At 41.9% G+C, this 13,469-nt stretch overlaps 1 protein-coding gene across 1 annotated transcript in view; it reads left to right on the top strand.

The window, feature by feature from the left end:
• Window positions 1-13,469, top strand: part of naaladl2 (N-acetylated alpha-linked acidic dipeptidase like 2) — a 273,612-nt gene that overhangs the window by 188,044 nt on the left and 72,099 nt on the right. The window contains exons 7-9 of the mRNA XM_031785955.1: window positions 4,386-4,478; window positions 5,972-6,177; window positions 7,059-7,187. Coding sequence (XP_031641815.1) covers window positions 4,386-4,478; window positions 5,972-6,177; window positions 7,059-7,187 — 428 coding nt within the window. The remainder of the gene's footprint in view (window positions 1-4,385; window positions 4,479-5,971; window positions 6,178-7,058; window positions 7,188-13,469) is intronic.

The raw sequence follows: 13,469 nt of genomic DNA, 5'->3' as shown, positions 1-13,469 counted from the left end.
TGGTTTTCTTAAGCTAGGATTCAGACACAGCTAAGACATCAGGTTTGGCAGAGTGTGCTAAACCAGTGAGTAAAACAAACTTAGGGAGTAGGCTTCTATTGGTAACATGTATGAAATCAAGGCTTTTATGGTTACAGAAGTCAACAAATGAGAGCACCTGGGGAGTGGGAGTGAATCTAGGCACTGCAGGACCTGGATTAACCTCTACATCACCAGAAGAACAGAGGAGAAGTAGGATAAGGGTACGGCTAAAGGCTATACGAACTGGCCGTCTGGCACATTCAGAACAGAGAGTGAAAGGAGCAGGTTTCTGGGCACGATAGCATAGATTCAAGGCATAGTGTACAGACAAAGGTAAGGTAGGATGTGAGTACATTGGAGATAAACCTAGGCATTGAGTAACGATGAGAGAGATATAGTCTCTAGAGATGTTTAAACCAGGTGATCATCGCATATGTAGGAGGTTGAACAACATGGTTGGTTAAGGCATATTGAGCAGGGCTGGAGGCTCTACAGTGAATTAAGACAGTTATCACTAACCAGGACAGTAATGGACAAGGCATATTGATTTTAGAGAGAAGCATGCTTAGCCAAATGATCATATGGGGTCCAGTGAGTGGTTGGGCTGGCTGGGGACACGGCGATTCAGACAGTTAGCAGGCCGGGGCTAACAAGCTAGCAGTTAGCAGACCAGGGCTAGCAAGCTAGCAGTTAGCAGACCGGGGCTAGCAAGCTAGCAGTTAGCAGACCGGGGTTAACAAGCAAGCAGTTAGCAGACCGGGGAAGCAAGCTAGCAGTTAGCAGACCGGGGATAGCAAGTTAGCAGAAGGGCCTTTGGGGGACATCGCGATGCAGGTAAGTCTGTTTTTGCCTCTTTGTGCGGTGACGTCGATAGACCAGTCGTGGATTAGTAGGGTAGCTGGGTAGCTCTTCCAAGTAGCTCTAGGTAGCTAGCAGGCCACGGTTAGAAGAATGGGTCTTCAGCGGACATCGCGCCTGAGAGGTCTGTTGGACTCCTCGGGCAGATTATGTTGGTATTCCAGTCGTAGAGGATCGGCGGGGTTCCGTGCCCCATACCGGCAGTAGAAGGGGTCCGGATATTGTAGCCCAGGAGTGGGCTTCGGTGGTAGCCCAGGAGCCCTAGCCGGGCTAGCTTCAGGCTAATTGGTGCTTGCTCCGGGATGGAAACGCTAGCCAGGAGTAGTCACCTGGGATTGCGGTTAGCTAGTTGCGAAGATCCAGATGAAAATGTTTAGAGTTTGCGAAAGGAATCCGGGGATATGGAGAGAGAAAAATAGGTCTGTTATGCTCTGGTTTGAGTCACGTTGTGTGTGTGTGTGTGTGTGTGTGTGTGTGTGTGTGTGTGTGTGTGTGTGTGTGTGTGTGCGTGCGTGCGTGTCTTTGTGGTTTTTGTGGTGTGTAAATGATCTTAGAACTGCCGGGTCAAAAATAAGACAATCTTTGTACCCTGATGGTGTACAGCTTTCACAGAAATATGAACAAAGGCGATGTTTCACTTTTTCTAATGTTGGGGTCATTCTAGGAAAAGTCAGGGGGTTTTGCTGTTAAACATAGTGGCGGGTCATTTTTGACGCTTAAGACAACACAAGGGTACTTTACGCCACTGCCTATATGCACCCATCTACCTCAATTACCTCGTACCTCTGCTCATAAACCCGGTACTGGTACCACGTGTATTTATCCAAGTTATTGTTACTCAAAGTGTATTTATTCATTGGTTTCAATTTTTTTCTATTATTTCAATTTTTTTCTCTCTGTATTGTTGGGAAGGGCCCGTAAGAAAGCATTTCACTGTTTGTCTACACCTGTTGTTCACGAAGCATGTGACAAATACAATTTGATGTGATTACATGCATTTTGTATAGTATTGTATTGTACGGTGCTGTATTATCTGTTGATGGTTCCCGAATTTGACCTTCTTTTGGACCTGCTAGGTTCAAAACCAGGAGTGGCAGGGTATCTTAGTGGTTAGAGCACTGGACTAGTAACCAAAAGGCTGCAAGTTTGAATCCCCTAGACCATCCTAGACCATCATTGAAAATAAGAATTTCTTCTTAACTGACTTGTGGTGCCACAACCTATCCCTCAATGTAACCAAGACTAAGGAGATGATTGTGGACTACAGGAAAAGGAGGTCCGAGCACACACCCATTCTCATCGACGGGGTTGTAGTGGAGCAGGTTGAGAGCTTCAAGTTCCTTGGTGTCTACATTAACAACAAACTAGAATGGCCAAAACACACCAAGACAGTTGTGAAGAGGGCACGACAAAGCCTATTCCCCCTCAGGAAACTAAAAAGATTTGTCTTGGGTCCTGAGATCCTCAAAAGGTTCTACAGCTGCCATATCGAGAGCATGGTGCGATCACTGCCTGGTACGGCAATTGCTCGGCCTCTGACCACAAGGCACTACAGAGGGTAGTGCGTACGGCCCAGTACATCACTGGGGCTAAGCTGCTTGCCATCCAGGACCTCTATACCAGGTGGCCCTAAAAATTGTAAAAGACCCCAGCCACCCCAGTCATAGACTGTTCTCTCTACTACTGCATGGCAAGCGGTACCGGAGTGCCAAGACTAGGACAAAAAGGCTTCTCAAAGTTTTTACCCCCAAGCCATAAGACTCCTGAACAGGTCATCAAATGGATACCCGGACTATTTGTGACAATTGACTAGATTTAAATATAAATAGTACCATATAAACATGATTGCAAGTAACCTAATACCTTCTGCTACCTGGTAGTGAAAGCCCTATACCTTCATGCCACAGTTTTAATATACTTCTGTAAAGCTATGTGTTCATCTTCTGCTCTTTAGCCAAAGTCATTTGTGCTGTTGTCAAAAGTGATAAATGGGAAAGTGTGCCCATGAGAAGTCCACTGAATTTTTATACAGAATTAAATGACTCATAGAGGGGGAAAATGCTCTGTCAACTAAACAGTATATACTGGGCCCCTCCATCACTATTTGTTTCCGGGGATTACATCTTCACTGGCACTTCATCTTTATTTCCCTGTGATTTTTGCATCCAAGCAGCCTAATAAAAAAGTCTGTGTCTGTACTGTACACCCTAGGGCCAACACATCTGGATGCTATCTGGGAGCCTTTCTTTAAACAGAATGTTCAATTCTGCATCGCCTTCCTACCTGCGGAGAGACTAGATCCTCAACACAGAGAGGCTCCCCTTTGAACTCCCAAGGTGCAATGTCACAGAAAGCTGCTCTGAGGAGGGGAGAAGAGAGGGAGGAGAGGAAAGAGGAAAGAAGAGGACAGGAGAGGAGCAGAAAGGAGAGGAATGGAAGGGGACGAGAGGAGAGAGGAAGGGGAGGGTGCTCTTCCAGGACACCGGGTTGCCTTTCATCTCCTGGTGTATATATATTCACGCCCACACCCTGACCCTTTGTTCCTTAATTGGCTAGAATCGCAGACTCCAGAGGAAATGTAAAGGAGTCTTCATATTCTTTATGAAAGCCTCTGGGTGATTTTCCTCTCTGCACCAACCCTTCAACTGCTCTGTATACTTCTACTTTTAAAGTACAACCAAACTGTGTCAGTCTGGATTTGACTTTAATCCCTTCTGTTTTGGTCCTTGGGCACAAAGTTTGATAGGGTGACAGACATTTTAGCATGACCGTAAGAGCCACGGACACACAGCAAGACCTGAGCAGATAGAAATATAAGCATTGATAGAACCAAAGCATATTGCCTATAGCTGGCTTAAAGTATACTTGTTGTACATGTACTGTAGAAATCTGTGCAAAAGTAAATGATGTGCTGATTCAGTATGTTAGAAGAACAAACACACTCCCTTCACTAAGCCCTCCTGGGGGTCAGTGGCACTACACACTCTCCCCGCTGCCCTTCAATGATTACAAAAAATATCATCTTGTATAACCCACTTACCTGCTTCGTGTGTGTGTGTGTGTGTGTGTGTGTGTGTGTGTGTGTGTGTGTGTGTGTGTGTGTGTGTGTGTGTGTGTGTGTGTGTGTGTGTGTGTGTGTGTGTGTGTGTGTGTGTGTGTGTGTGTGTGCGTGTGCGTGTGTGTGTGCGTGTGCCCGTGTGTGCGTGTGTGTGCGTGTGTGTGTGCGTGTGTGGTATAACAATACTATCCTTTTGGGTTTTAGGCTTAGGGGTTAGGTTTAGGGTTATAATTATAATTATAATTAGAGTTATGTGTGTATGTTGGCCAGTAAGAGTGATATTATTTTCCTTACCTGGCTGAGGGATTAAACAAGTGTATACAGGAGGAGTAATATAAAATAACTTTTTTTTTTTTTTTTAATTGGAAGACAATATGTTGTTTGTTGTTGTCCTCAGAGGGATGGGGATGGATGATCTAAGGCCTATCTTTGTCTTATTATTTTACAGAGAGGAAGAAGATACAACTAACTATTGGAACCCACTCAATATACAAGACAGTAAACAATGTGTGTGGATACTTGAGAGGAAAGACCAATCCAGGTAAATATAAAAAAATGTTCACAGCTGAGTGCACAAAGACCACGCTAAATCCATAATGACTTTGAACATTATGCAATCATGGCGATACGGAAGTAGTTGCCTTATCTCAGCCACCTTTAATAACAAGAGGAAGCAATCTTGTAAGACTCACAGACTAAGTATGAATACTGGCACACTCCAAATTATAATCTCCAAGATAACTGCTTATGCGATTAGTCCTCCCCACTGTGCCCTCTTTGTTTCCTGCAGAGAGAACCAACTCAGGAAGTGTGTGTGGAGGAAAATGGAACCTCCAGGTGCTGAAACAGCTTTTTTGTCTGTTGTGAAAAACTGCTTCTATAAAACAATGTCTGCCATCGCCATCCTGGCTGGCCCAGACACAGGTCATTTAGCTCCTGGAAATGGCCTTTTAATGACGGTCCTGCGTTGGTGCCTTTAGGATGATTTCAATAAAGTCCCTGGTGCAGAGCAAGCCTTTAATATCTTCCCTTCCCTTCACCAGAATGTATCGTGCCAGGACACCTACCTGTCTAAATGCCCCATGAAAATTACTAAACAGATTTAGACATTGACTAGCTTCCATACTCATTTGCGTAGATTATCTAAATAGCATTGAATAGTTGAAAGTAATTCCTCTAACTTTTCTTACACAAGATGTATGTGAAACTAAATTCGGAGTGAGGTTGGGTTTATTTAGGCTACGTTGACATCTGATTTGCCCAATAAAGGACACCATTATTTCTTCGTGAAGCTGGGTATACTATAAATCGTCCATGTTTGATTTGATCTTTGGAAGTTTAGAAGTATTTACCTTGTAAATAGGATGACAAATTCATGATATTAATAATAAACTTTTACCTTTTTATATTGTCTTATGTTTTAGCAATGTTTACATATAAACCAATGTTCATTTAAATTTTTACAACACTGGTTGAAATTAGATGAAAACAGTATTGGTTGATAACTTTTTTCAAATCCAATTGATTTTCCACATTGATTGCACGTCACAATACTTAGACAAATAACGTTTAAAAAAAACTTTGATTTAACCGGTGTGTGCCCAGTGGGATGCCTGTTTTATTCTGTTTGTGTTGTTGGTCAACAACACTTTTACTTTTTACATCATCTGTCCTTCACAACTCTTGTACACTTTCAAATGCCTCCCACCTACACTCTTCTTACCCAAGAAGGACAGAATACAGCATATCTTGCTACTTCTCCGACACAATATCCTGGCAACATTTTAGTTGATTTTCAGACCTTTTCTGCCTCTAAAACTAAATCCAAATAAAGTCCAAATAAAGAAATCCATTACAACAACTCCTCTTTGTGTAAAACATTGCCCCGAGCAATCTCTTTTATTCACGCACACAAGTTTTAGTCTTTACTAAACAGACAGTCAGACAGAGTCTCAACCCTTGTGTTTGTGTGTGGGTGTGTGGGTGTGTGTGTTCTGTCCTCTGGGTGTGTCCCTCTCCTCTGTCTGTGCACAGATCGATATGTGCTGGTGGGCAGTCGCCATGACAGCTGGCATAAAGGGACAGCAGCTGATTGGCGCGGCGGCTCTGCCATGATGACTCAGATCATCACCTCGGTGACCAAGCAGGCCCGGAGAGGCTGGGAACCCGACCGCACCACTCTCTTCTGCTCATGGGGGGGATCAGCGCTCGGCAACATCGGCTCCTTTGAGTGGGGAGAGGTAAACCTGCATGAATCCCCTGTCCATCTTCTGTGAACCCGAGTCTTATCATGGAATTACTCTATAGCGCTTATATACTGTACCTGCTATATTTACTTTATACACATGTGTATCAGGGTGTTTATGTACTCTATACAGATATGTATCAGTGTATTAATGTACTATATACACACGTGTATCAGTGTGTTTATCACGGTACCAAAGGAGTGCTATATGTGTTTTTCCCTGGTGAAGCAACATTATCTGGTTTAATAGGAGGTCAAAGCTACTGTATTTACTCACTCTGTGTTCACTTCAGCTCTGCACCACAGGAGAAAACAGGGCTTTCTGTCAGCCCTCAAGGCTTCAAGCAATGGAAAGGGAAAAAATAACACAAAAACAGCTCTTGACTCTCGTACGTCTCCAACAAACCATGTTGGAGATTCTAAGGGAAAGATTGGAAGGCAGTAGCTGCAGCCAAGCATTAATAACATTCTCCTGGCAGTTAGTATATCTCAGAGTGCAATGAGGACTATTGAGTTTAATATTCAAAGTCATGTACTAGATATAGCAAGATTATTATAAAAACGTTGCCACGGGCATTTTCTATAATAATTCTGTGGAGCACCATCTCAACCAATGTATAGGCTATGATGTGCTATTTCCTGTTTGCTTCAATATACAGTTTATGCAGAGGGGTACCAATGTCAGACATAATGTGTATCAAACCAATTAGTTTGTCATTTACTATTCTGTACACATTCCCGGCCTTGATTTTCCTAGGAGATGTGAACTCCTTGATGAGGATTCAGATGTTGCACAGATCCTAGCTATGTATTGTATTGTATGATATTGTATTGTATTTCAAAGCTTAATCAGCATGTTGTGTTGTGTTGTTGCAGGAGAACCGGGTGGTGCTGCAGAGCAGGGCTGTAGCCTACGTCAGCCTCCACAGTCCTGTCAGGGGGACGGAGACCCTGCGCTCCACTGCCTCTCCCTCACTGCTCCAACTCACCTCAGACATCCAGAAGGTACGATGCTATATTATCCCTCCACATTCTCTCCTTTACACTGGCCAATCTGTATTGTGTTTTATATCCTATCTTTTCCACAGGTGATTCAAAAAATAGACAGTGTTACAACATATTATTATCTTTGAGGACATGAGGAAACCTCACAGAAAAGTAGAGATGATCGATCGAGTGGTCAAAATCCATTGCTTCAACCTGAGATGCCTTGTAAATTATAGTATTTTCGATTTCGTTTTTTTCTCTCTGGATGAAAATAAAACCTAATATAATTCAAACGGAAAGCATTTGCATTTTTGCGCTGTCCAGGCAGTCCATCTGCTGGTTGCTACCCTGAATAATTGTACCTTGTGATGGAGGAGTGTTGAAAAGGCTAACTTATTTAAACATTGTCAGTATTCCATTGTTCTTGGTAAGGGAAGCTACATGGGGGTCAGAGGGTGGACTCTCATGGCAGAATGCTCCATTATTTCTCCTCTTGTCATAATCCTGTTAATGAACCTAAATGCCAGTCCACTTGTGACATTTGGGGAGTAATAAAAGCAAGCAGACCTGCCATGGCAGCATAGAGCTTAATCAAACAGAAGGGTATATCTCACAGAGAGATGAAATGACCTCTACTCTACACACAGCAATATATTTCTCTTTCTTCCTTAAATTAGTGAATGAAGCCAGATAAAAAGGAAAACATAGTTATTTTTAAATTACGCCAGATTTCCTTAGTGATTTGTGTCCCAGATACGCTAATGTAACTTTTTTTGTGGACTGTTGACTCTGCTGTTTGTTTTTGGTCTTACACTCTCCTGATTACGACTTTGTTTTTGCCCTCTGGCATCTTTATATTTTTATTTAACCTTTATTTAGCTAGGCAAGTCAGTTCACAACAAATTCATATTTACAACGACGTCCTACCCCGGCCAAACCCTTGACGATGCTGGGCAATGTTGCCAGGTCGTCTCTATATGGCTGGCGTTTGCTAATTGCCATTGATTAATTAGAGGCTACAATTCCAAGGATGGAGTAAGTGAAACATCAGCTTCAGCAGCAATAGTTAACAGCAAAACTAGGATGTGTGAAACTGCAAACTAGTGTTTCTTCTACATCTTTTGTGTAAGAAGAGCTGCTAACTCCAGTGTGTTTTGGTTGCTCATCATGCCACACACATGCATCCTTGTGCTCTGTGTCTCTTTGTCCTTACTGCTCATTCCGCTTCAGCTGAGTCTGTGAATAGCGCCAGTCACACTATTCATCTTTTCAAGTAGCACTCTGAAGCACCAGGTAGTCTCAATATTTTGAGACATAATAAATCATGTTTTTGCTAGCACGGTAACACTTTCTACTTATCTTACTTTGCAGCTGTCCTAAAAGCAGAGATTCCACTGTGTTTATGTGTTTGGAATGGGTGCTTGGCACCAATTATAATACAACAGATACTCATTTGGGGATTACGGACAAAATACAAAGTAAATTGAGAAACTTTCATAATTTAATCGGGTATTGTTGTAGCAATGTTTATGTTTCGTTCTATATAGTATTTTAAACTGAAGCTTCGCAGCGGATTTTTATTTATTTATTTATTTAACCTTTATTTAACCAGGTATGCAAATTGAGAATAAGTTCTCATTTACAATTGCGACCTGGATTGGCCATTGCTGAAATGAAATAGGAGCAGTGTAACCCTCGTCAAATATTCCTTCAAAGTAGAATCATCCACCAACCATCTCTGGAATCCTACAGAGTTGAGTTTTAGGTATGGGGACAGGTGTTTGTTGTGGGACATTTAATCCAGCACTTGCAGTCTGTGTCTAAGAGGACCATATATTTGGTAATCGGGATATAACCAAATATTTCTCATGGAGTCCACAAGGCTGTTTGTTCTTCAGTGTCATGGAACTCCCACAGGAACCAAGTTACTTTTATCTGTTGCTGTGATTGTGCTCTGTGGACACTGGGGCAACACAATAAATGTGCTGTCTGTCTGCTTCTAGATTCCTATCGAGGATAGGCTGCGCTAAACCCTGTTAAGCCTTAATAATCCACTTTAAAGTTCCCATCTATTGCATTTTACCAGTGAACAAGAGATTGTGTCTGAATTGATTCACTGTAAGTTGTGGCCAGTGAGTTTTCAACCTTATCCATGGACAAACAAACTGGGAATGATTAGATCACAAAGATTTTTGTGCCAGAGCTGATGTTATCGAAAATATTGTTTGCCATAAAAGTCTCTCCCTGCTGGGGTTCACGAATAGACCACAGTGGCATAAATAATTTAAATTACAATTGACAAGAAAATCCATTATCCATTATTTGTAAATGTCGCCTGAAATATGCAGATATACTGATGCATGGATTTTTATATCTAGTGGCAAAGTACACCAAGTTTCACAACTGATTAAAGCTGCATCCTTAGGATTCAAATGACTCTCTCTCGCTCTCTCTCTCGCTCTCGCTCATAAGTTACTTAAATAAACATTGACAGTCTGATAGTATTCTGATGGAAAATCCATTTAGAAAAGCAGACTAACTTGTAATCCTTTCAGAGAAGTCGCTTCTGATTAAAACAGGTGTTTGTCAATGCAGAATTCAGCTGTGGGGATTCAGATTGGAAATATTCCATAGATGTTGGGCTGTTAGATCCATTCTGTACTCCTACTAGTTCAATCTGTCCAGAGAGAGGTTAAGCTATTGCCCATGTGGAGGAGTATTATCTACACAAGGTATCTCTCAAATTCACTCTGCTCAATTTAATAGCCTTGACATAGGATGTATAAATTGCAGAAAATAGAAACTGTGAGGAAGAGTGATTCATTTGTTTGTTTTGCGTACATCTGTCTTGAAATGTGGAAAAGCTCATAGTAAATCATTTGGATGTGTCGGTGAGTTTATAGCCATGGTATCAGTGTTGTGGTTTAGAATCCGTATGTGTCTGAATTACAGCAGTGCTGTGAAGGAAAACCTTGTTCAGAAAACTCATGAATTCCGATTACCAAACAGAGAGAAACATATTATTTAATTAGCATAATAAGCTTTGTATCTCCGTCAATGGGTGTATTTTTATTCATCTAGGCTATTTCACATAATGTGAAATCCTCCTGATCCTCCTGTTTTATGAAAACGGAACCAAAAATACACCAATACCCAATACTGTGTTTTTACAGTATCCTGCTCTATAGAAATAGCAGGCTCACTGTTATACTGTAAGGAAACTCAGGCACTGGCAAGTAGTGGTAGAACTCCAGAGAAACAAGCAGCCTTAATTATCACTATTAAAAGCCCAATTACTCATAATGGATTTAATACATTTTCATTCGGAAATGTTCTCCCTTCTTTAGTCATGCATGCTATTGCAAAGATAAGTGTGTTTTGAGGCATTTTATTGATCCTTACACCGTGAATTGAGTGCATTTTATAAACATGGTAACCCTTTACACTCGTACCCCGTACAAACGTGTATACTGGTTGAAAATGGCAGATATGCCTGTACAGTAACATGCTATACATTACGCCAGAGCTCTGGCTCTGAGCTTCACAGCGCTGTATGAGTTTTGATTGACAGCCATTCTGAACATGACCAACTTGCGTGACAAGAAGTCACCCCCAACCCTCACAAAACTTGTTGGTTGTCTGAGGGAGGGAATTCTTTTTTTTTTCAATTTTATTTAACCTTTATTTAATTAGGCAAGTCGGTTGGAACAAATTCTTATTTACGGCCAATCCCCTAACCCGGACGATGCTGGGTCAATTGTGCGCCGCACTATGTGACTCCCGTTCACGGCCGGTTGTGACACAGCTTGGGAACAAACCAGGGTCTGTAGTTGCCTTAGACCGCTGCACCACTCAGAAGGCCCAAATTCTGAAAATTAAGAGGATACTTTTCGAAACATGAGACAGTGAGGATTATAATAAATACCACTTTGATGTCATACAAGATTGTGGACTTCAGGAAACAGCAGAGGGAACACCCCCCTATCCACATCGATGGAACAGTAGTGGAGAGGGTAGTAAGTTTTAAGTTCCTCGGCGTACACATCACAGACAAACTCAATTGGTCCACCCACACAGACAGCATCGTGAAGAAGGCGCAGCAGCGCCTCTTCAACCTCAGGAGGCTGAAGAAATTTGTCTTGTCACCAAAAGCACTCACAAACTTCTACAGATGCACAATCGAGAGCATCCTGGCGGGCTGTATCACCGCCTGGTACGGCAACTGCTCCGTCCACAACCGTAAGGCTCTCCAGAGGGTAGTGAGGTTTGCACAACGCATCACCGGGGGCAAACTACCTGCCCTCCAGGACTCCTACACCACCCGATGTCACAGGAAGGCCATAAAGATCATCAAGGACAACAACCACCCGAGCCACTGCCTGTTCACCCCGCTATCATCCAGAAGGCGAGGTCAGTACAGGTGCATCAAAGCTGGGACCGAGAGACTGAAAAACAGCTTCTATCTGAAGGCCATCAGACTGTTAAACAGCCACCACTAACATTGAGTGTCTGCTGCCAACACACTGACTCAACTCCAGCCACTTTAATAATGGGAATTGATGGGAAATGATGTCAAATATATCACTAGCCACTTTAAACAATGCTACCTAATATAATGTTTACATACCCTACATCATTCATCTCATATGTATACGTATATACTGTACTCTATATCATCTACTGCATCTTTATGTAATACATGTATCACTAGCCACTTTAACTATGCCACTTTGTTTACATACTCATCTCATATGTATATACTGTACTCGATACCATCTACTGTATCTTGCCTATGCCGCTCTGTACCATCACTCATTCATATATCTTTATGTACATATTCTTTATCCCCTTACACTTGTGTCTATAAGGTAGTAGTTTTGGAATTGTTAGCTAGATTACTTGTTGTTTATTACTGCATTGTCGGAACTAGAAGCACAAGCATTTCGCTACTCTCGCATTAACATCTGGTAACCATGTGTATGTGACAAATACATTTGATTTGATTTGATTTTGATTTTGATTTGAGCAAGCCAAACAACCGTGAGCCCAAATGTACACTCACATTTCCATATCATAAAACTCACGAGTGTACAATACATTGAGTGTACAAAACATTAAGAACACCTGCTGTGACATAGACTGACCAGGTGAATGCAAGTGAAAACTGTGATCCCTTATTGATGTCACTTGTTAAATCCAATTCAATCAGTGTAGATGAAGGGGAGGAGACAGGTTAAAGAGGGATTTTTAAGCCTTGAGACAATTGAGACATGGATTGTGTATGTGTGCTATTCAGAGGGTGAATGGGCAAGACAAAATATATAAGTGCCTTTGAACTAGGCATGGGAGTAGGTGCCAAGCGCACCAGTTTGTGTCAAGAACAGCAATGCTGCTGAGTTTTTCACGCTCAACAGTTTCCTGTGTGTATCAAGAATGGTCCACCACCCAAAGGACATCTAGCCAACTTGTCACAAAGTATTGGAGTCAACATGGGCCAGCATCCCTGTGATCGCTTAGCATATATTAGCAATTATATATAATTGAGTTAATAAAGCCACATACAAACATGGTCTCTTTTTTGTTTCCTTGAGTAAGAGAGCTCCAAAATGCAGGTGTTTCAGCCTAGCTCAGTGCTTTCTGTGGTGGACTGGTGGGCAAGCAAAAAATAGGAGCTTTGCGCCGTGATTGTCTCAGTGTTCTGTCACTCATGGGGACCTTACGCAATCACCAAGCTTAAGTCCTTAGAACGGGTAGACATCCAACGTTTCAGGCTTTTGGGTCCATATTGTTCTGAATAGAATAGAATCTTTGTCTATTGTGAAGAAAAATCTCCACGACCTGAATGCACTCATGACTTCATTCTATGTGCGCTATCATTTGTTTCCCTGAATTTCATTGTGAGAGCCTAACTGTAATATCTTATTTTATAACTTAGCTCATGTTGGCAATATAACAGGCTTTCAAATGATGCCCACCTGACCCAGATCGGGATTTTCAATGGACCGTTTTTGGATTGTGTAAACAACAACAGTAATTGTGTGATGGTGAGGATGTATGGGTTGTGTTCCAAATAAAACAACTACTAAGTGTTCTTGCTCTAGTTCCTCAACAACACAGCTAGGAGAGCAACAAAAAAACCTTGTAGTTGAAGGCTCTTTCCTTGAGCCATAAAAGTGCATTGAAATTACTTGGAGTGGTGTGTGGTGACTTGGATACACCAGTTAGTCCTCTCACTCAAATCCTTGTCATTTTTTTGTCTTATGTTTCACCTACCACACATTTTCCAGGAATATTTTGTTA

This window comes from Oncorhynchus kisutch, linkage group LG13 (genome assembly GCF_002021735.2).
Source record: "Oncorhynchus kisutch isolate 150728-3 linkage group LG13, Okis_V2, whole genome shotgun sequence".
Lineage (NCBI taxonomy): Eukaryota > Metazoa > Chordata > Actinopteri > Salmoniformes > Salmonidae > Oncorhynchus > Oncorhynchus kisutch.
The sequence above is the reverse complement of the archived record's forward strand: the minus strand, read 5'-3'. Positions and strand labels throughout refer to the sequence as shown.